At 42.3% G+C, this 22,752-nt stretch overlaps 1 protein-coding gene across 2 annotated transcripts in view; it reads left to right on the forward strand.

The window, feature by feature from the left end:
- The window catches only part of LEO1 (LEO1 component of Paf1/RNA polymerase II complex), a 39,029-nt gene extending 19,133 nt beyond the window's left edge, over nucleotides 1-19,896 (forward strand). Inside the window, exons 10-12 of one of the 2 annotated variants that reach the window (XM_077472655.1) lie at nucleotides 11,372-11,555; nucleotides 15,706-15,806; nucleotides 19,062-19,896. In XM_077472655.1, the coding sequence (XP_077328781.1) occupies nucleotides 11,372-11,555; nucleotides 15,706-15,806; nucleotides 19,062-19,169 (393 nt within the window). In that variant the 3' untranslated portion in view covers nucleotides 19,170-19,896. The remainder of the gene's footprint in view (nucleotides 1-11,371; nucleotides 11,556-15,705; nucleotides 15,807-19,061) is intronic. The other variant, XM_077472656.1, reaches the window with a different exon arrangement.
- The last annotated feature ends 2,856 nt before the right edge of the window (nucleotides 19,897-22,752 follow it).

The raw sequence follows: 22,752 nt of genomic DNA on the forward strand, positions 1-22,752 counted from the left end.
AGCATATGTTTCAATAAATTGAATCTATGACTTTGAGGGGAAAATCTATAGATTTATTTTATTATTTATATATTTTTTTAGTTGATTTTTTTAACTTTATTTTTTCAACCAATGGTTTTCCCTTGAAAATCTGTACAGAGCAATGTTGCAGCGTAATGGGTTTTAATTTTTATAACAGTAAAGTTGTTTTTTTTTTTTTTTTTCTTATTTGGTCTCCGAAAGGGAAATATACATACAAAATATAGTGCGGCTGTACAATGCATATATACAAGCTGGGTGTCATACATAAAGGAGTCTAATATTCAGTATAGGATCGTGCATGGATCACTATACAAATATACTTTACAGCAGTTGATATGGTCTGGAATATTATTATTTACTCTCTAGTAGAGGTCGACCGATATGGGTTTTTCTCTGGCCGATGCCGATGCCGATATTTAGAAATCATGGCGGCCGATAGCCGATATATGATGCCGATTTTTTTGGGCCGATATGTTAGGCCGATTTTATTTATTTATTTATTTTTAATCCCCCTTGATCTAACACACCTTTCCCACTGGGGCGTTTTAAGGCGCTTTTGGGCTAAAAATAGCGCCTGTAAAGTGCCTGTAAAATGGCTCCCCTGCAGTCTGTGTGAAAGACAGAGTGCTTTCACACTGAGGCGATGCACTGGCAGGATCTTAAAAAAAAGTCCTGCAAGCAGCACGTTTGGAGTGGTGTATACCGCTCCTCCACCACTCCTGCCCATTTATATGAAGGGCACCACTGCCGAAGCGCATGCAATGCGATTTGGCAGCGGTGCTTCATGGGCGCATTTAACCTCTTCCTTGGCCGCTAGCTGGGTTATATGTGCCCCACTAGCAGCCAAATAGCACCGCTAAAATGATGGTAAAGAGCCGCTAAAACTTGCGTTTTACCATCAACGCCTGCCCGCTCCAGTGTGAAAGCGGCCTTCATACGCGATACAGAAAATTTCTTACACTTAAACATTTATTAAACAAAACAAACCTCCAATCAGTTTACTTGTATGTATGATTTAGATAAAAAAAAAAAAAAAAAAAATATATATATATATTAAATAAAAACAGGTAGTCAAAACTTTTGGACAAAAAAAAAAATGGGCTAACTTTACTGTTTTTATTTTATTTTTATTTTTTAAATGGTGTATTTTTTTTCCCAAAAAAATGCATTTAAAAGACCTCTGTGCAAATGCCGTGTGACATAAAATATTGCAACAACCGCTATTTTATTCCCTAGGATCTCTGCTAAAAAAATATATATCCTTTTTGGGGGGGTCTAAGTGATTTTCTGGCAGAAAATACAGGATTTTTTACTTGTAAGCAACAAGTGTCAGAAAAGATTTAGTCTTTAAATGGTTAAACTGAGAACTTCTACACACAGAGATGACTTCATTCATTGAAGTGTAAACATTGTATCTTTCTGTTCTTTTCTTGGCAGCCTGCCCAGAGTGGAGGAAAGGGTTGCTATGACGACTCAGTCAACTTAGACCATTCTATACAGAAGTCATTTCAAAGTCCCGCTGTAGTTCTAAATCGGCTTTTTATCAGCACAAATCGGCCGATGCCGATTATTTAAAAAACGGCAAATATCGGCCGATATATCGGTCGACCTCTACTCTCTAGTACTGTAACGTGTGGGTTGTACCAGAATGCTAGCAGATATCAAGCAAATCCAGTTGTGGGGCAGAGGGGGGGGGGGGGGGTACCGGGAGGATGGAGGGGGGAACTAACGGGGGATGGAATTGAGATTGGGAGGAGGAGTATTAATGAATCTACAGAGGAGGGGGTGGGTCAGTATGGCACTGTGACTGTCTCCCTGTTTCCGTATGGCATGGGCTCCCCATCATGGCAGCCGGATCTTTATTGCTTAGCCCATGCCCCCCCAGTTCTTTTCAAATTTTTTGGGCCATTTAAGATTCATATACGTGAGTTTATAGAGTGGCAACGTGGAGTCCACCAGGGCTCTCCTTCCCTAAAATGTTTTAATTAGCTGTGTGGCATCATTGAGGACACACGGCTAATATTTTCCTGGATCTGGGACAGCGGAATAAGAGTGCCAAATAAGTGTAATACATATCATTTCTTGTATAAATCATTTTCTTAATTGTACATCACGGGACACAGAGCCATAGTAATTTACTATGTGGGTTATAGGCCACCTTCAGGTGATGGGCACTGGCACACCCTAAGACGGGAAGTGCACTCCCTATATAACCCCTCCCACTACTGGGAGTACCTCAGTTTTTTCACCAGTGTCTAAGGTGTTGGCCACGAGTAAAGATGTGCGGTGCTGAGCTCCACTGGAGCAATCCTTTCTGGGGCCAGCTATGCAGCTGGATCCATTCAAAATGTCTTTTTAGGCAGAATTGAATGGTACCCAGGCCTCTTGCCGGAAGAAACTACGTTTTGTCCGTAACGCTTCTCTTTCTAGAGAGCTGGACCCCAGGATCCAGTGCTTTTTTTTTTTTTTTTTATTTTTTTTTTTTAGCCTTAAGTTTTTTTCGGCAGGGGTATTTTTACGGGTTCAGGAGTGCAGCTCCCCCGATTTAAAAAGAGGGTCCCAGTTCCTGAAGGTTTTTTAAACAGAGCCCACCGTGAGAGAGGTGAAGATTGGGTCTGTTGGTTTTACCACAGAAAACCCTGCAGCGGGAAAGGTAAGTGTAGACTTCTAAAGAATTTTAAAGTTTCTTATGAATTGTCTCCTTTTAAAAAGTAAATGCTGTCATGCCTAAAAGTCACCACTGGGGGCTGTATAGAGCACGTACCTTGTCATGCTCACGGATCATGCTGTGTCGGCAGCCGCTGACAGAACTCTCTCTGGCTAGCAGTCACAGGACTCTGGTAAGATGTTGGGAGGAGATTTTTCTCTTAAAGAAAACACCCCCCCCCCCCCCCACCCGGACAAAAGCTCTCCCTGAGTAGAGGGAGAAGCGGAACAATCGGCAGATGCCGCTCCGTTCGCCACTGCCTCTGTACAGCGGTTTGCCACAGCCGCCCTCCTCGCTGCCCCCCCCACCACACACACACACACACACACACACGCACGCGCGCGCGCTAAAGAGGGGCATGTAAGTGGTAACACAGTTATTCCTTTGGAACATTAAGGCTGCTTTCACACTGGGTCGGTATTCAGGCGTTACAGCGCTAAAAATAGCGCCTGTGTAACGCCTGAAAAAAACCGGCCCCTTTAACTCCAGTGTGAAAGCCGGAGGGCTTTCACACTGGAGCGATGCGCTGGCAGGACGGTGAAAAAAGTCCTGCTAGCCGCATCTTTGCAGCGGTGAAGGAGCGGTGTATTCACTGCTCCTAAACCGCTCCTACCCATTGAAATCAATGGGACACCGCGGCAATACCGCCGGCAAAGCGCCGCTGCAGCGGTGCTTTGCGGGCGGGTTTAACCCCTTTTCGGCCGCTAGTGGGGGTTAAAACCACCCCGCTAGTGCCCGCACACCGCCGCTAAAACGACGGTAAAGCGCCGCTAAAAATAGCGGCACTTTACCGCCGACGCCGCTCCCGCTGCAGTGTGAAAGCAGCCTAACTAAAAGCATCAGGCTGAGCATTAAATGGCAGCGGCAGTTGCTGGACCATTTGCTCAAGCAGTGGATGCGATTTCTTCTGGTAGTCCCTCTGCATTTGTGCATCGGGCTATGGTCAGAAGGGGGGGTAGAAACACCCCAAAAGGGGCTTAAAAGGGAACTCTTCCCCTGAGAGTTCTGGGGTGACCAGTCAGAGTAAGTGATCAGGGCTATCAAATATTGCAATTGTTTTCAACACTGCAGCCCTTGTCTATATTACTGAAGAGGGTTTTCCTCAAGCCATGATGGGATTGGCTAGCGGCTTTAATCACATTCCAGAATGGTATAAAATGTCATTTCCCTCAGGGGACAGTGTTAAGGCTGATGACTCCTCTTCTGAGGGGTCAAATGCGGAGAGATCAGCTTCACAATCTGAAAGATTGATGGTGCTCCACTTTTTTTGCTACTCTTCATCGATATGGCCACTTTTTTGTTTGGGTTCACTAAAGCCTCCTCAAGCTGTGCATACCTTTCCTGTCCACTCATTGCTGTAAAGGCATATATATTCTGAGTGGGTTCACCCAGATAAATATTTTTTTCCTCCTATAAAGTTTAACACTTTTTCCTATTATAGGAAAAATTCTCTAAATGTGGGAGATGCCAGAAATTGTCGCTGCTACATCCTCTGTGAATGAAAATGGGACTTGTCCGATGGACAATGCTCAAATGCTTAGGGATCCAATAGATAAAAAGTTGGTAATTCCTCTTTAAAAAAAACACTTTTTTTCTGATATCTCAACCTGCGCTAGCAGCAGTTGGTGTATGTCAATCCTTGAGAGACCAGTCTGAACAGGTGCTCAAGGTTATTCCTAATCAGCAGGCCAGGATTTAGCCAAGTTACCAGCGGCATGTTTTGGCAATAGACGCCATGAGAGGTTCTATTCTTCAAGCCTCGCACCTTATGCTTGGCTGGTGCATAAGCATAGAATCTTATGGTTGAAAAATTGGTCAGCCGAAGCGTCATGCAAAGCTCCTGGCTAGTTTTCCTTTTCACAGTGAACGGCTATTTAGGGATGATTAGGATAAATACATCCCAAAAAATGTTGGTGCAAAAAGTATCTTTTTGCTAGTTTGGAAGAGGAGTAAAGGTATTTCATTTAAACAAGCTGCTTCTCCAGTGCCAGGAGCATCTGCCTCCAGGCAGTCACGACGCCCTCCACCGCCAAGTTCAAGAAGGAAACGGAAAGCCTCCTTATGAGGGGGCACCCCTACTCACTTGAGGGGGGGAAGACTTTCACAGTTCCCAGAGTCTGACAGGAATACCAGGTGCCGTAGGCTGCAGATGGGAGACTTCGGAACTCAAGTTTGTACCCTAGAGTTATTGAGGAAGATCCCTGTCTCTTCATTTTCTCAGACTCCAGAGGGAAAGCATTGGACCATCTTTTGTCCATCTTTTGACTCAAAAGATTGATTTTAGTGGTTCACAGGCAAGAGCAGGGATTGGGGTTTTATTTAAACTGTACCAAAACCAAATGAGTATGTCAGACCCATTCTAGATCTCAAATATCTAAACCGGTTCTGAATATCCGCTCTTTCCGCATGGAGTCAATCCGGTCAGTGGTCTCCATCCTACAAGGTGGAGAACTTCTGGCATCAATAGACATCAGGGATGCATATCTCCATGTACCTATATTTCCCACTCACCAGAAATATCTACATTTCAAGGTAGAAAATCTTCTTTTTCAGTTTGTAGCTCTGCCTTTTTGGTATAGCTACTGCACCTCAAGTATTTGCAAAGGTCTGGCCCCTCCTGTAGCCAGATTTAGGTACGCTATAATGGTTATACCTTGGGGCCTTGACTATCTGCTCTTGATAGACCAGTCGGTAGCCCGCTTAGACCAAAGTATGATCTACAGTCATCTACCTGGAATACCAAGGTGGGATTCTCAACCTAGAGAAATCCTCCTTAAAAAACTATAAAGGAGATTGGAATACTTGGGTCTGATTATTGATACAGCCCAGGAAAAGATATTCTTGCCCCAGGCGAAGATCATTGCCATAAAGGAACTGATTCAGATGCTCATGGCAAATCAGAATCCTTCTATTCGACTTTGCATGAGGTTTTTGGGAAAGATGGTGGCTTCATTCAAGGCTGTTATACTCAGTTTCATTTGAGGCTGCTGCAAAACGGTATCTTCTTGGCTTGGAACAAGTAGGTCCAAGCTCTAGATTTACCAATGTGTCTGTCTCCAGAGTGAACCGGAGCCTCAGTTGGTGGTTGATAACCGAGAATCTGCAGAAGGAAAAATCTCTCCTTCCAGCTACCTGGAAGATGGTAACAGCAGATGCCAGCCTTCTGAGTTGGGGAGCAGTCTGGGAGTTTCCAAGGGTGATAGTCCAGATCAAAAATGCCCATCAACATTCCAGAGATCTGGGCAGCGCGCTTGGCTCTGAGGGCCTGGATGTTCAGGTTACAAAATTATCCTGTCAGGATCCAATCCGACAATACCACAGCAGTGGGCTATATCAATCACCAAGGGGGCAAGACAAGTAATGCGGCCCAGAGAGAAGTGAATTATATCTTAACTTGGGCAGAAAACGGTGTACTTTGCCTATCGGCAGTCTTCATTCCAGGAATAGAAAATTGGCAGGCAGACTACTTGAGTCGCCAGCAGTTGTTCCAGGGAGAATGTTCCCTTCACCCCGATAGCTACCTGGCAATATGCCAAGGATGAGGGATCCCAGATATAGATCTGTTTGCATCCAGGTTCAACAAGAAAATCAACTACTGTTGTGTCAAGAACAAGGGATCTGCTAGCATGCGGAACAGATGCCTTGGTGTGCCTGTGGAATCAGTTCTCACTGATTTATGCATTTCCTCCTATTCTGCTTTTTCCACGACTGCTTTGGAGGATCAAGCAGGAAGGGAGATCAGTGATTCTTGTGGCCCAGAAGATCTTGGTATGCAGAGATTATAAGGATGGCGGTAGGGGACCTATGGACCTTACCACCTAGTCCGGTATTCCATCCTACCTTACAAACGCTAAATTTAATGGTTTGGCTGTTGAATCCCATATTCTGAATCAGGGGATATTCAGGGCAAAACCTTAGTTCTGACAGTGAAAGGTTTTTATTGCCTTTCTCTGACAGACAGTAGAGGTGATTTTGACACGGTGCTGTTGTGCAAAGAGAGAACCTGGATTTTAAGGCACGGGACTCTTCAGCCTTTAGGCTTGAACCATGAACTGAGCCTAAATGTTTTTCTTGAACCTTAGAGCATAGTGTCTAGACCTAAATCCCACCATACCACTTAGACTCTATCCCCGCCCCTTCTCTTTCCCCCCTCTCCTCATGCCATCCCTTTTCCATTTTCTTTCCACCCTCCCTTCTCCGGGACTACTTGAGATCATACCTTGGATCCCCCTGGGTGTGGGGTTTGGAATCAGAATAGGAGGATGAGGGCCAATTTACCGTGTGAAACAATGTATAAATATGAATATTGTGCTTAAAGTGGACCTTCCGCTCATCGGAATTCTCCCCCCCTCCGGCGCCACAATTGGCACCTTTCAGGGGGGAGGGGGGTGCAGTTACCTGGATAATCCAGGTAACTGCACCCACTTCCGGGATAGCTCTCTGCGGAAAGGGGCGTAGATTACGCCCCTTTCCGCAAGTGCCCGCCCCTTTCCGCAAGTGCCCCGCTGCCTGCTGGGAAACGCACAGATCCCAGAGGCAGCGGGGACCATCCTTATTGCACAGCGCGACTCGCGCATGCGCAGTAGGGAACCGGGAAATTAAGCCGAAAGGCTCCATTTCCTGATTCCCATACCCAAGATGGCGGCGGCAGGACCCGAGATACGATCTACAGATCAGCTTCGGGTGCCGACATCGCGGGCGCGCTGGACAGGTAAGTGTCACTATTTTAAAAGTCAGCAGCTGCAGTATTTGTAGCTGCTGGCTTTAAAAAAAAAAAAAAAAACGCGGAGTCCCGGCGGACTCCCGCTTTTAAGGTTTAATGTAAAGTGAATTAGGTAATTGTTTCCCTTTCCTATAAAGGACTCCTTGAGCATATATTAGGCACCTTTTAAATAGACTGCATTGCTTATTATGACCACAAGATGGCATAAAAACAAACATTTGGCGCAGGCTGATCTGATTGGACATTGTTCTTTAGCCAACGCTGAATTGTTCTGAAGAAGTGCAAAAAACGTCAACGTAGCCTGTGCAGGGCCAGACAGCAGGCTTTTTAAACATGCCTTTCAAGCCAGCTATATAAGGGTTCTTTTCCTGTGACTTAAGGTTTTTTTGGCACTGTATTCCTCAGCCTACTCTCGTACAGCCAACTGAATGCAGCATCCCGAACCTCTATCTGAAACACCTGACAGGTCATGTGACCATACACTACGAGGAACCACTTCCTGAAGTCTCCATCACAGAGCGGAGCGGTGTGCTGCCACCACATACTGAGTGTTGCCTCAAGATGCTTTTGAGCCGCTCCATGCTAAGCAGAGAGGCTACAGAGATTGAAGAAGAAGTTCTTTAGTGGCCCAAGTGGTGAGAGCCAAGCTGGGTGGCTTTTTCGCTATCTAACTCTGGTCTCCTGCTGCCATTTTTCCTCCCTTTATGGAGGCTTGATTGACACATGAAGTACTGGTGAATTGGGAATTTATTTCCATTGGTCCCAGTCATCACATAGGCTCAGTTCACTTTTGGAAAACTTCCATTTCATAGTCCACAAGGAGCTAGACGCAGCAGTGTTCATCTATGACTTGAATGTATTACTTGAAACACCGTTTTTCTAATTTGGTCAGTTGGCTAATCAATATGCTTAGTGCATTGAGGTTTTCAATGGTTTGCTGAGGTCCCTTTTATTTATGTTTGTGGATCCTGAAATCTTAACTGATCTAGCTGTATGAGGACTATTCCTGCTGTGGCTACATTCGGCTATCTTGCTGCATTATTAATGCTGATATTCACTAATACATGACAATACTTGGCTTTATACTAATAAACCAGAAAACTATAGGGCAGGAACGCTCTGCACTTTTATCCATTAATTGCGGCAGTATATTTTTATTCAATTGCTGAGTATAGTGAGATAAATTTGTGTTTAATTAGGATACATTGTTTTTCTCGCAAATACTTTAACTTTGTGTATGTATTTACCCCCACCCTATTTTCCAATAAAGCCTATTATGCATTTTTTTTGTACCATAAGCTGTGGTTGACCCTTCCCTTTTATTTTGCTATCTGGGGACTCGCTTATCCCCCCACCAAAATCCTTCTCTCTAGTGGTAGTAGTCTATAAAGCGTATGTGTGTGTGTGTGTGTGTGTCTCTCCCCCCCCCCCCCCCCGCCCCAGGAAGTATGCCATAGGTAGAATTCTTGACTTTCTGTAGATGGGGTTAGAAATAAAGCTGGCCTTGTCAGTATTATTTCAACAACCACTTGCTTTGCATTCTTTGGTTCGTAGCTTATTCAGGGGGTAACGTGACTTAGTCCTCTGGTTAATTCACCCCTGAACCCTTGGGACTTGAATTTAGTTCTGTCGGCATTGCTGAAACTGCCTTTTTGAGCCGATCTAGCATATTCCCTTGGTCCTTTTTGACAAGGAATCTAATTTTCTGGTAGCCATATCTTCTGCAAGAAAGGGTATCGGTGTTGGCTGCTCTTACTTGTAGGAGCCATATTTGATTATTCACAAGGATAAGGTAGTATTGCGTCCTCATCCTAACTTTCTACCGAAGGTAGTGTCTAGTTTTATCCAAACTAGGATATAGTTCTACCTTCGTTTTTTCCAGAACCCTGTTCTGCAGAAGGAAAATGACTACATTCTATTGATGTGAGCACTCAAGGTCTACTTGAAAGTCGACTGCTCAGATTTGAAAAACGGATGTTTTGTTGTGTTGCCCGAAGGTCCTATAAAAAGGGAAGGCAGCATCGAAATCTACTATTTCTAAATGGATTCAGCAAGTAACTGTTAAGGCTTAAGGTTTAAAAAGGAGGATTCCACCCTCTCAAATCAAAAGCGCACTCCACTAGGGCTGTTATTGCTTCGTGAGAGTGCATCACCAAACTTCCATGGTTCAAATCTGCAAGGCCTCAACTTGGTCTTCAGTCCATACATTTACCAGATTTTGTCAGGTGAATGTAAAAAGGCATGAGGATATCACCTTTTGGGTGCAGTGTGCTGCAGGCAGCAGTATAAATCCTCTAGTCTCATGTTGCCCTAATTCTGTTGCATCTCCCTCCCCTCAGTTGATATTGCTCTGGGACATCCCGCAATTACTGTGGCTCTGTGTCCCGTGATGTACGATTTAAGAAAATAGGGTGTTTATAACAGCTTGCCTGTAAAATCCTTTTCTTTTGAAGTACATCACAGGACACAGAGGTCCCTCCCCTCTTTCTGGTATACACGTGTATTGCTTTGCTACAAAACTGAGGTACTCCCAGTAGTGGGAGGGGTTATATAGGGAGTTGACTTTCTTATTGTGTGCCAGTGTCCATCACCTGAAGGTGGCATATAACCCACATCATAATTACTATGGCTCTGTGTCCCGTGATGTGCTTCAAAGAAAAGTATTTTATAGGTAAGCTGTTATAAAAATCCTGTTATTCACAAATGTATATTACAGGTGTAAACATTACATATACATTACAAAATTTGCAAAGCATGCTGGGCTTCCTATGATGATCTATCACTCACTAACTTTTAAAAGATCACGTTTGCAAAACAAAATAGCTTTTTATTTTCTTGGGTAAAAAAAATGTGCATTTACGTTGTTATAATATTTATTATAATTTTTTTTTTTTTTTTTGGAGCCTGGAAAGCATTGCACCAGTGATCATCAGATCACTGGTGCCATGCAAGTCTCCTGCAGACTGTCAATGTGAGTGGTCTGTAGTTTCACACTGACAGGAAGACTCGAACTCAAAAGCGCTGTGGTAGTTCATTGAAAACTACAAGCCGATAGCCACATTGGATGCCGGGACTTGTAGTTCTTTCATACACAGGACTTTGTGTATGAATGACGCGGTCGCGTGGGCTGAGCCGCGCTGTTTTCAAAAAGTGACCGCTAGTACACGGAACTTCTCCCCACACTGCTGTCACAGAAAGAGAAGGCAGCGGCGAGAGACTGCAGCAGTGGGAACATGTTACATGTTCCACCCTAAAAATAGGTGGAATGTGCAATATGTTTCCAAAGGTGAACTTATTCTTCAGAGATTTATGGCAGGTTGTTAAAGGCTAGGCTCAGCTTTTGAACAAAAAAATAATTAAAAGTACATGTTTTTGCAGGATTAATAATAACTCATAGAGCCACGAAAATGATGACGCAGCAGTGCAAGCAGAACAGCTGCGAAGGGATAAGAATCCCTGCCTGCTGTCACAGCGGTGGGGTGGTCTATTTGATAATGAGAGGGGAGGCATGTGTAACATGCAGCAAAAGTTGAACTTGGCCTATAATACACTAGTTAAGAAGTTGCTGTTTCCTAGCAGTGTTTGTTTGGAGGGGGGGGGGGGGGGGGGGAGTCCCTCTTCTGTGTCGGTCAGATCTCTGTTTATCACAACTTGCGTGGAGCTGCTGCTATATGTGCAATGTTTCAAATTGACTTGATTTTTTTTTAGCACTTTTTTTATATCTTATTAAAAAAAAAAAAGTAAAAACTACAAATGCCCTTAACCTTCTTTAATGTATAACCCATATGTTAACTGAGTCTGAAGGTGAAATTTGCTATTTGATTGCAGAACCTCAGAATGTTGGTGCACTTCCCCATTATACATCATTTTATAGGTTTGTGTTGCGGTGCAATTCATTATCACTATATTTTTAATGGCAGAAAGAAGAAGAGAGATTGAGGGCCTCAATCCGCAGAGAGTCTCAACAGCGCAGAATAAAGGAGAAGCAGCACCAGCGAGGACTGAGTGCTAACTACCTGGAGCCTGATCGCTATGATGATGAGGAGGAAGGGGAGGAGTCTATAAGCTTGGCAGCCATTAAAAATAGATACAAGGGAGGAAGAGGTAAATTTAGTATTTCTAAGGCATACAGTTGTGATGTGTGTGTGTATTAGGGCTGAAACAACTAATCGATCGATTATGAAATTAATCGATTACCATTTTCATAATCGATTAATCGCTAGTAACATAATGGGGTTAAAAAACCTAAAATTAGCCCTTTATAGTAAAAAAAAGCAAATCGCTACTGTAAATATTACTTTCACAGTTAGACAGTAAAAAAAATGAACCCCCTTACAAGTGGTTTATCTGCTTTTATTTTATTTTTTTAGTAGTATAAAAGGGCTAATTATAGTTGTGTGTGTGTGTGTGTGTGTGTGTGTGTGTGTGTGTGTTTTTTTTTTTTTTTTTTTTTTAAACCCCATTGTGTTACTAAACGTCTTAGACCTGGTTCACACCTATGTGTTTTTTGCAGAAACGCACTACAGTTGTTAGATGGTTTCCTATGGGACACTTTCACATCCATGCTTTTTTCAGCCGCTGCGTATATGTAAAGGGCCAGGGACTATTTTATTATTTATACGCAAAACAGCGTTTTTTTTTTTTTTTGGGTTCAATGGAAAAGCTGCAGAAAAGCATGTAATGCGTTTTTGCAGCAATTTGTGTTAATCTGCCCAACATATTGGCCCAAAAAAAAAAGCAAAAACGCAAATTGCAGGAAAATCACGTGTGCAAAATTCAAAAGTCACAGCAAAAAGCACTGCAGAAACAGATGAAAAGCAAATTGCATAGGTGTGTACAGAGCCTTATGCAGCCCACTTTGTACATTCGCTGACTGAAAGAATGTTTGAAATTTTCACTTGTTTTTAACATTTTGTTTTTAAAATGAATGTAATTTCTGAATGAAAACCACACACTGTCTGAAAATTCCTTTGACCAAGAAGTTTTCTATTTCCACATTTTCACTGTGGTTGAAAATGAATGTCGGTTTGACCCCACTAACGATTAGAAAATTTAATTTTTTTGAAGAAAGACATTTTAAATTAAAAAAAAATTGATGTGAGTGTGATATTTACTGGATTCACCCTTTAATAGTATGTACAGTATATCTCCTCTAATAGTATATACAGTATATCTCTTCTGTCTGTTATTCTCAGAGTGGATTAGATATTTTGCTCCCTAACCATATAGTTGGTTATTTATATTTACCACTGTATAGAGATATTTAAGAATAATTTTACTTTTTTTTTTAAACTTTACATATTAACTAAATTTATACACCACAAATTTTTTTTTTAAGGTTATTAATAGATTAATCTAAACAATAATTGGCCAACTAATCGATTATTAAAATAATATATAAATATATATATATATATATATATATATAAATATATAAATTTGTTTCCACTTGGGAAAATCCCAGTTATGTTACTAAATCCCAACATCGGTTTCTGTCAGCACTCAATTTAGATTTTGGTTTTCTATTTACACAAATGTATGTCAGGCCTGTCACAAACTCACTTTTATTTTTTTTTTATTTATTTATTAATTTTTTCTTCCTATTTTTAAATTCTTGAGCAATTTTATTTTTTCTATGTGCAGACTCAAGTTTATTTGCTAGTTATTTGATATGTTCAACTGGGTTCTGACCAGGTTAAATATAAAGTCCTTCTTTTAGACAAACCGATGTTGGGATGGACAGACACATTGCAATCAGATTGTACAATCTTCTTTAGATTTGTTATAAATGGGATCTACCTGAACAATCTTTGCAATTTTGTATCCAAGCTGATAGGCTTTTGCACTATATAACTATTTCTGTTGGATAAAAAGAACACTGGTCCGCTTTTATTGTGCACTGAGTGGTGTGATGGTGTGGACTGAAGTCATCTGAGTTCAGCTTAGTACACTTGAAGGACAATCAGCACACTTGCCTAGCGCCCTAATCCAATCTTTGATAGAGCCCACCCCACCAACCCAGGTACTTGCCTATTGTTGATGGCAGTGGACTCCTCCAGTGTTTACACCCTAGGCTCAAAAGTTTTTGCCAACATGAGCAGCACCTAGGCAATAACTTTCAATAGCCTTGAATGTAGTTGTACACCTAGCAGCTTGGTATATGGACCAATTTAAGTCCATCTGGAGTTACCGTACATGCATAGCCAATGATAGAGGAGAGCTCTGTGCCAAGATGACACCGGAGGAGGCAACCGCCATCACAAGTGGTAACTAAGTACTTTGTGCTTTAGGCCAGGTTCACACTGCCGTGCAGAGCGGCTCATAGCAGGGGTTTTGTTGAGTCCCTGTTCACCGTTTCAGGACCGATCTTCAGTCCGAATTTTTTTGCTGAATTCGTACCTGAAACGGACCAGAAGACGCACAGGACTCCTGTGCAGTTCACTCTAGATCCGCTCCGTAGATGTGTACAATTGGCTCCATAGAGAGCCGGTCACAATCTCCTGACATGTGACTTGAATGCGGCAAAATCCGCATCCAACTTGCAATAGTGTGAACCCAGCCTTAAGGTGTTGCGCGTTTGCCTTATTAAGTAGAGGCATCGTTTTTGTTTTTCACGCCTACCAGGTTGTGTAATGGCTCTGTAGCTTGCTGTATGCTCTTTTGTAGAAAAAGATTTTGATAAATGCTCATAGTAATTTTTTGTTTATTGAGAAAGGTATTATTTTGTGGTTCAGAATAGTAAAGGTAACTTTAACTACTTGACCCCAGGAAGGTTTTAACCCCTTTATGACCAGGGCATTTTTTGCTCTTCAGCACTGTGCTACTTTTAACTGGCAATTGCTCAGTCATGCAACACTGTAGGCAAATGGAATTCACACAAATAGTTGGTATTTGATTACCGCTATTTTTTATTTTATTTTTTATTGTATAAACAAGAAAAGGCCCAAAATTTTGAAGAAAAAAAAAAGAACAAAACAATATTTTGTACTTTCGGTTTAAAAAAAAAAAATCAAATTTCTTCTAATTTTAGGCCAAAATATATTGTTACATGTCGCCGGTGCTGGCAGTAATTGGGGCTGATCCTGCCAACGCTGCAATTTTGGGGATACTAGTATATTTATGATCGTAAATGGGATGTTGATCTGTACAGACCCTATACTAGCAATGGCGTTGATCTGCGACTTATAGTGCAACAATCTGGTGCTAATTGACTGGCTGGGAGAGACACTAATACAGTGATCAGGGATAATACTGTACACTGACACTGTACAAATGGTACTGGCTGGGTGACAGGGATGATCAGGAGGGCAATCAAGGGGTTAACTGTGCCTAATAAGTGCATGGTGCTGATTTTACTCGCACTCGCTCTCTCTGCTCTCTCTCTCTCGCTCTCTCTCTGCTCTCTCTCTGCTCTCTCTCTGCTCTCTCTCTGCTCTCTCTCTGCTCTCTCTCTGCTCTCTCTCTGCTCTCTCTCTGCTCTCTCTCTGCTCTCTCTCTGCTCTCTCTCTGCTCTCTCTCTGCTCTCTCTCGCTCTCGCTCTCGCTCTCTCTCGCTCTCTCTCTCTCGCTCTCTCTCTCTCTCTCTCGCTCTCTCTCTCTCGCTCTCGCTCTCTCGCTCTCGCTCTCTCGCTCTCTCTCTCTCGCTCTCTCTCTCTCGCTCTCTCGCGCTCTCGCTCTCGCTCTCTCGCGCTCTCGCTCTCTCGCGCTCTCGCTCTCTCGCGCTCTCTCTCTCGCGCTCTCGCTCTCTCGCTCGCTCTCTCTCTCGCTCTCTCTCGCTCGCTCTCTCGCTCTCTCTCGCTCGCTCTCTCGCTCTCTCTCTCGCTCTCTCTCTCGCTCTCTCTCTCTCGCTCTCTCTCTCTTGCTCTCTCGCTCTCGCTCTCGCTCTCTCTCTCTCGCTCTCTCGCACGCTCGCCCCTCTCGCTCCCCCCCCGGCCATGGTGGCGTGAACCATTCGCTCCTGCTGCTGTTAATCACAGCCTGTGAGGAGAGAGCAGGGGGTGGGTTGAGCTACACCGTGTGTGTCTGCAGACACGCAGAGCCTGGCTCAGCATCAAGCTTGCACAGGGGTCCCCAGAAGAGTAAGATTGGGCCTGCTCTGTGCAAAACCGTAGCACAGAAGAGGTAAATAAAAAATTGTTTTACAATCACTTTAATCTCACTTGATCAGATTTTATTGTTTCGGCATTTGATTTTGAAATTCTTTCTTTCTCTTTCTTTGTGATGAACTTTCAAATTATTTATTTTCATTTCCGCAGAGGAGCGTGCCCGCATCTATTCATCGGACAGTGATGAAGGCTCAGATGAGGATAAAGCTCAGAGGTTACTCAAGGCAAAGAAACTTAACAGTGATGAGGAGGTGAGAGCTTGCATCTGAATCTTTCTCCTACATCCTCTACCCATCTAGATGCTCCCAGCAGTATATTTGTACTTGGTGAATGCAGTTGAGTGAACACATCTACACCAGCTTATGCAGATGAGGAACCCTTGACACAGATCTCCCTTCCAGTGGAAGGTTATTCGGATTAAGATGAAAATAAAAAAAGGCACCTCTAAGTACTAAAGTAAAACTTTATATTTCCCAAAGGGGTTAAAAAAAAACATAAAAGGGTGGATGGGTAGAAGCACATCATATTAATAATAAGGCAGGTGGTCCGGCATTCTGGTAGTCCCAAGGAGTCTCAGTGATATCTGCAGGTGTGATTCTATGGCAGCATATTCTGAAGTGGCTGACTGATGGAAGCCACAACTCTCCTGGATACTGGGAAGACAGCTAGGCTGTCAGACAGCGTGGAAGCCAAATCCAGGAAGTGACGTCAGCAGGAAGGGACCAGCAACCAGCGTGGACAGCAAGCAAGGAGTGATGCCATCAACATGCGATGCATGTTGATGACATCACTTCCGGCTTGCTGTCCATGTTACCTGTCTGTGCTGTATGATGCCAAGAGTGCCACTCTCTGAAATGTGTAGCTGAGGTAGTGGATGCAATGTCTCAGTGGATCATGGTTTGAGGAGATCAAATAAATTAATTTGAGGCACAGTGGCTCCAGTGAGGCCCCTCTCAAACACAGAACAGGGTACCCCCCAAACCCAGGGACCTTAATTTTGAGAGTTGCATATAGAGTCCAAAGAGATCGCCAGACCAAAAAACTTTTTGTATTGTCCTGCTAAACGAGCACCATTTTAAAAATGGCCAATGCAGCACCTGCTGCTATTTTGCTACTGGACACTTTATCACTTTGTTTCATTTTTCAAACAAATGAATTGGGATGATTCTGCCATTTCAAGTCTTCCCAAGTCTATGTAGTATCTGAGCCCTGAAGGGGGGGATATTTATTTCTGAGTCCCCGAAATGCACTGGCTGTTTTGCATTGTCCTGCTGAACAAACCACGTTGTTTCTTGACTCTCAGTTCATTGGTCTGGCCTCTTTTTGGAATTTTAAGAGCATACTACTCCCAGCAAAAATGTCTTCCCTAAGCACAAAGTTTTGGCATCTACCTCTACTCATCCAAGTCTCCATACAATAGTGAGAGGTCTGTGCAGCTGGGTGCTCTTTATTTGATGTTTGGTAGTCAGCAACCATTGCTGGAGGGCTTCATACCACCCTAGACCGTCAGCAGATGGAACACCATGGGTGTAGGTATCCCCTGTTGGAAATGATTTGTATCTGAAAGACTTCCTAGGATCTAATTGCCTAGACCTGATTGTCTAGGGCTCCTCCCGGGTCCTTTTTTCTTTCCTTATGTGGCTGATCCACAGCCTTGTGCGGAAAGTTCCCCAGATACTTTCCCTTGTTCTAATCCTAATCAGATGAATGTGCTTAGTGATACAGCTAAGCATCCTGCTCCATGGCTACAGATGGTTTGCTTAGCCAAGAGGGTCATAAGACTACTAGAACCATGTTTTCTTCTTAAAGAGGAAGTAAACCCTGATGGGTTTACTTCCTCTTTGTCTCCCTGCAAAGGTAAAGCATAATGGACTACTATGCATCGCATAGTAGCCCATTATGTGTCACTTACCTGACACAGGAGCCAGCGATGTCACCGCTGTCCCCTGCAGCATGGAGCATCCATCTTCCGGGTATCACTGCTCCAGCCACTCACAGCACCGGAGCAGCGATGACGTCACTCCCACGCATGCGCACGGGGGCCGCCACTAACAGCATATCGCCGTTAGCGGCATGCCTAGTGCGCCTGAGCGTGACTGTCTTTTTGTAAATGTCTCCTAAACAGTGTAGGTTTAGGAGATATTTCTTGGCCCTACAGGTAAGCCTTAATCTAGGCTTACCTGTAGGTCAAAGTGGTTTGTAAGGGTTTACAACCACTTTAAGGTTGAACAGTTCCTATAAAGTTCTTCTAACAGACCTCAGAGATGTTGCATGGTTTTAAGTGGATCATTTTCCTTGTTCATCCTCCTTTCTTCTGGTTCCCCTTTCACCAGCCTAGGTTTGCAGTATACTGTTTATCTCTGACTACCTTAGGCACCATTCCCTCCTTTCTCCAGCTGACTTCATGGGTTTGTTACCCTTGAGTTACCAAAGATCACTTTGCAACTCCTATGTGGTGTCATGCTGTGATGATTTCCACATTCTTTGCACATCCTGTTTTAGCCAGATTGGAAATTTGCTTTACCAGAATTTTAAGGGTTGAGTGTTTAAAACTTGGTCCTTCCTTTGATGTTCCTTTTGGGGTTTGGTCCTGGGGTTTCTTATATTACACATGTTGCCGGTGTTTTTTTATGAGTTGCAAACAGACCTCACCTTTGGGCCTGTCAGCGGATGTTACCCACCCTTTAGTTGGCTTGTTTCACATGCGCCCCATCTGGATCTGAATTCCTATGTCCCTGAGTAGCAAATAGAAAATACTTTTGTAGTTGCTGTATAATTTCTTTGTTAAAATTAATTGAGAGACACAGGTCTTTTCCCCGGTTTTTGTTTTGCTTTTGCGTTTTAGGCAAACTTAAGCATTCTTAGTTATACAGGGGCTGGCTTTTAAATTTTTCTGTCTGCCGGTGATCAAACCCCCTTATAGGCAAAAGTATTACATAACTAAGCTCTAACGAGCAGGGCCCTCTGATCCCTCCTGTATTTGATTTGTATTGTAAGTGTACTGTCTACCCTCATATTGTAAAGCGCTGCTCAAACTGTTGGTGCTACATAAATCCTGGATAATAACTATATCTGAACTCCCTCAATGAAATTCAAGACAATCCCTTTGAGAAAAGGACAAAATGTTATTAATTTTGCATTTTTCATAGGAGCTTTGTAGTACAGCTAATACCATGGCAAAGGTTTTATTAAAGATGCCCATAAAATGATGGCTGAACACTGAATTTCTTTGACACATGCAACACACAAAAAGGATGGTGAAAGAACTAAATATTCTTCCATCATGCTGCTATATAGCATCTGCTATTCCAAACCAAGGCAATGCTGCTTCTGACCACTAGAGGATGGAATTTACAAAAAAAAAAAAACTTGAGTATGCTGGATATATAGTATTTTGGATTTATCTGACAGATAAGCACACAACACTAGGTAAACGTTAACGTTCATTTCTGTTAACAGCCCAGGTCTCATACTTGGAATTTTTTTTTTGTTTTTCTCTTATTCAGGAAGGTGAACCGTCAACTAAAAGAAAAGCAGAAGATGAAGATAAAGCAAATAAGAAACCTAAGAAATATGTAATTAGTGATGAAGAGGAAGAGGATGAGGATTTGTGAGAATTTGTAATGTGTATATACTTCTTTTTTTTTTTTTTTTTTTTTTTTTTTTTTAAGATGAAGTTGTACACTGATTGTAGGTAATATTTTTGGATTTGTCAATCCTGTAACGGTCTCCCCTTCTTTTTTTTTTTTTTGGATCCCAATAAATAAATACATTTTAGTAATGTATTCGTTGGCCAATGTGTACCTTCAGATATTTCTGATTCTAAGGATTAATACTTATGCAAGACTAGTGGATGGGTTTATATAAATGGAACAGATTGGTTCCACAACTTTCACACCGCCCATCCTGTTCTTGGACAATCGGCATCTGACTTGGTGCATTCCATGGTGATTGGATTAAGGGGACTGTGTGGATATAAACTATGGGTTTCTTCCCGACTCTCATTAGAACTGAAGAAGTGGCTTGGGTGAGGTGCAAAACTTCTTCAGGATTTCAGAACAAGTCCAGTTGAATGTGGCTAACGTCTAGTGTTTTCTTGGTTACCCTTTTGTAATACCTGCAACACTAGTTTATTGAATTTGTGAAATGTTGTTTTAATGCTCCACACAATTATGGCCTAGTTCAAATGTAACTCAATCCCTAACACCAAATCTGAACTAGTTGAGGTCTAAGCAATAAAACCTGTGTTAATTTGATAAAGGAGAACACTATGATGAGACCTGCAATAGATGCCTCATTCATGGAAATAAACCTGATTTGGTTCTTGCCAAACCACTCAAATGCTCTGATATTACCTTTAAACCAATACATGTTAGCGCTGGGAAAACAGGTCTTGCGAGTAACACTGAGAATTCTAAAGGAGTTTCACAAACACCCTGAAGCTCTCTATAATGAGACCTCCAAAGCTTTTGCAGACACACTTTTTTTTTTTTTAACCACTTTCAGACCGGACCAATTTGCTGGCCAAAGACCAGACCACTTTTTGCGATTCGGCACTGCGTCGCTTTAACTGACAATTGCGCGGTCGTGCGACGTGGCTCCCAAACAATATTGACGTCCTTTTTTTTCCACAAATAGAGCTTTCTTTTGGTGGTATTTGATCACCCCTGCGGTTTTTATTTTTTGCGCTATAAACAAAAAAACGCATTATTTTTTACTTTTTGTTATAATAAATATCCCCCAAAAATATATAAAAAAAACATTTTTTTCCCTCAGTTTAGGCCGATACGTATTCTTCTACATATTTTTGGTAAAAATAATCTCCATAAGCGATTGGTTTGCGCAAAAGTTATAGCGTTTACAAAATAGGGATAGTTTTATAGCATTTTTATTAATAATTTTTTTTTTTTTTTTACTAGTAATGGAGATTTGTGGATGCTACCATGGCAGATAGACTTGCAGTTCTCAATGGAGCATGAGTATGATAATTAGCACACTTGTAGTCTACTTCCTCCAGCTCTCTAATTGAAAGCCCCCCCCCCCCCCCCCCCCCCCCCGTACAGCATTTGGGGCACAATGCTGGAGAAAGTTTGCAGAGCATTGCACCCATAATCCATTGATCATAGGGGCAATGCTTAGCAGGCACCTGTGGAAATAAAAAATAAATGCATTTTTTTTCCTACATAAATATGCACATTGTATTTTTTATTTTCTTAAAGGTAAACTTATCCTTTAACGTCTGCTGAACTGTACTTCTGAATTTTGCACTCTGTAAATGAGGTGTTTTTTACATGTTCCTGAGACGTGCAATCTAAATGTTGTGTTGCACATTGCATGCTCTTGGCCACTGCATTCGCACGCTGTGATATATATTACATACTTCTGACCACTGCGTTCTGTACACTGAGATGTATGTTACATTTCAGTGTACTCTGTAGGCTGAGAGTGTAGCAGTCAGATTTGTTTGAAATACACCACACAGCTCTGGAGTCATGTAATATGCACAACAGACTAGAGTGCAGTGGTTAGGATTATGTAATATTCTACAATGTATACTAAAATTCAGAATATTTTTATTAATCCCAAAAGGGAAATTAGCACAGTATACAGGGGTTTATTTACAGTAATGTGTACATTTACATACTCCTGATCATACTTCATATTCTGTGCTGTGTGATACATACTTTTTACTTGTATCCTACAGGTTTATGGCTTCTGTATATGAAATATCCCTGACCACTGCAATCTGTACACTGGGGTGTTCTGACCACTGCACTCTGTACATTATAAACTCTCAAATCCTGTATTCTATATGTTGTATTGAAGTTGCACACTGCTAACCAAAGCATTCATAGTCTCAATGGTTGCTGGTTGCTAAGTAGTCCCTGACTATTTTAATTACGTTCTTCCTGAAGGTAGGCTCAGACGATTGTTAACTCGATGCCTATATTCTGCGTGCAGAAAAATATATGTAATGAAAGATTTTTTTTTTTTAAATTTTGAAATATTGTGCTGAGGTTTACATGTGTCTGTGAGACTCCCGCTTTGGCACAATGATAAAAACATATTTTTTTTTTTTATTTACAACGACTCTGGCATATGTGTTTTGTCTATACAAGTAGCTACAGGATCTATTTAAATATGCCCCTTTAAGCCCCTCCCCCTGTCAGCAAAGTTAGGTCACACCGTTCATATGCCACAACTGCATCATTTGTGCTCAGGGAGACTCAGGTCTTTCACAATATTAGCAACACCCCTGTGTATATGATCACACTGTATAGATATTTACTTTTGTTTAAACTTTTTAAAAACTTATTGAAACAGAAATGTTGTATATGTTAACTTAGTGACTAGGTTTATTTAGCATCGTTTGTTCAAAACAATATTTCAGAATTAGTATTAGATAAAAGTTAATTGTCACATTCCAATTGTTAACATTCTGTTCTTTTCAGGCTGGGTTCACACTATTGTGAATTGAATTTGCAATAGCAGGAGAATTTGACCGGCTATCTAATGGAGACGGTCCTGTGCACCTTGGTCCATTTCAGGCCCCCCCCCCCCCCCCAAAAGGCCCCTTTCTCTCCCACTCTCTGCACCCCCCATATCTTACTTTACTATATAAATACTTTAACCACTTGCTTACTGGGCACTTAAACCCCCCTCAGTCCCAGACCAATTTTCAGCTTTCAGCGCTGATGCACTTTGAATGACAATTACGCGGTCATACAACACTGTACCCAAATGAAATTTTTATCATTTTTTTTCCCACAAATAGAGCTTTCTTTTGGTGGTATTTAGTTACAGCTCGGAGTTTTATTTTTTGCTAAACAAACAAAAAAAGATGCAAAAAAAAATATATCATGTTTTAATAGTTTGTTATAAAATTTTGCAAACGGGTCATTTTTCTCCTTCATTGAAGTGCGCTGATTAGGCAGCACTGATGGGCTGCATTGGTGGGCACTGATGGGCTGCATTGGTGGGCACTGATGGGCTGCATTGGTGGGCACTGATGGGCTGCATTGGTGGGCACTGATGGGCTGCATTGGTGGGCACTGATGGGCATAGTTAAGGCGGCACTAATAGGCACAGATAAAATGGCAAGGATGGGTGGCATGGATGGGCACTGATAGGTGGCACTGCTGGGCACTGGTAGATGACACTGATGGGCACGGATATGTGGCACTGGGGTGCAGCACC

Source organism: Lithobates pipiens, unplaced genomic scaffold, assembly GCF_037356315.1.
Source record: "Lithobates pipiens isolate NorthernLeopardFrog02 unplaced genomic scaffold, aLitPip1_a1.2 Scaffold_8, whole genome shotgun sequence".
Taxonomy (NCBI): domain Eukaryota; kingdom Metazoa; phylum Chordata; class Amphibia; order Anura; family Ranidae; genus Lithobates; species Lithobates pipiens.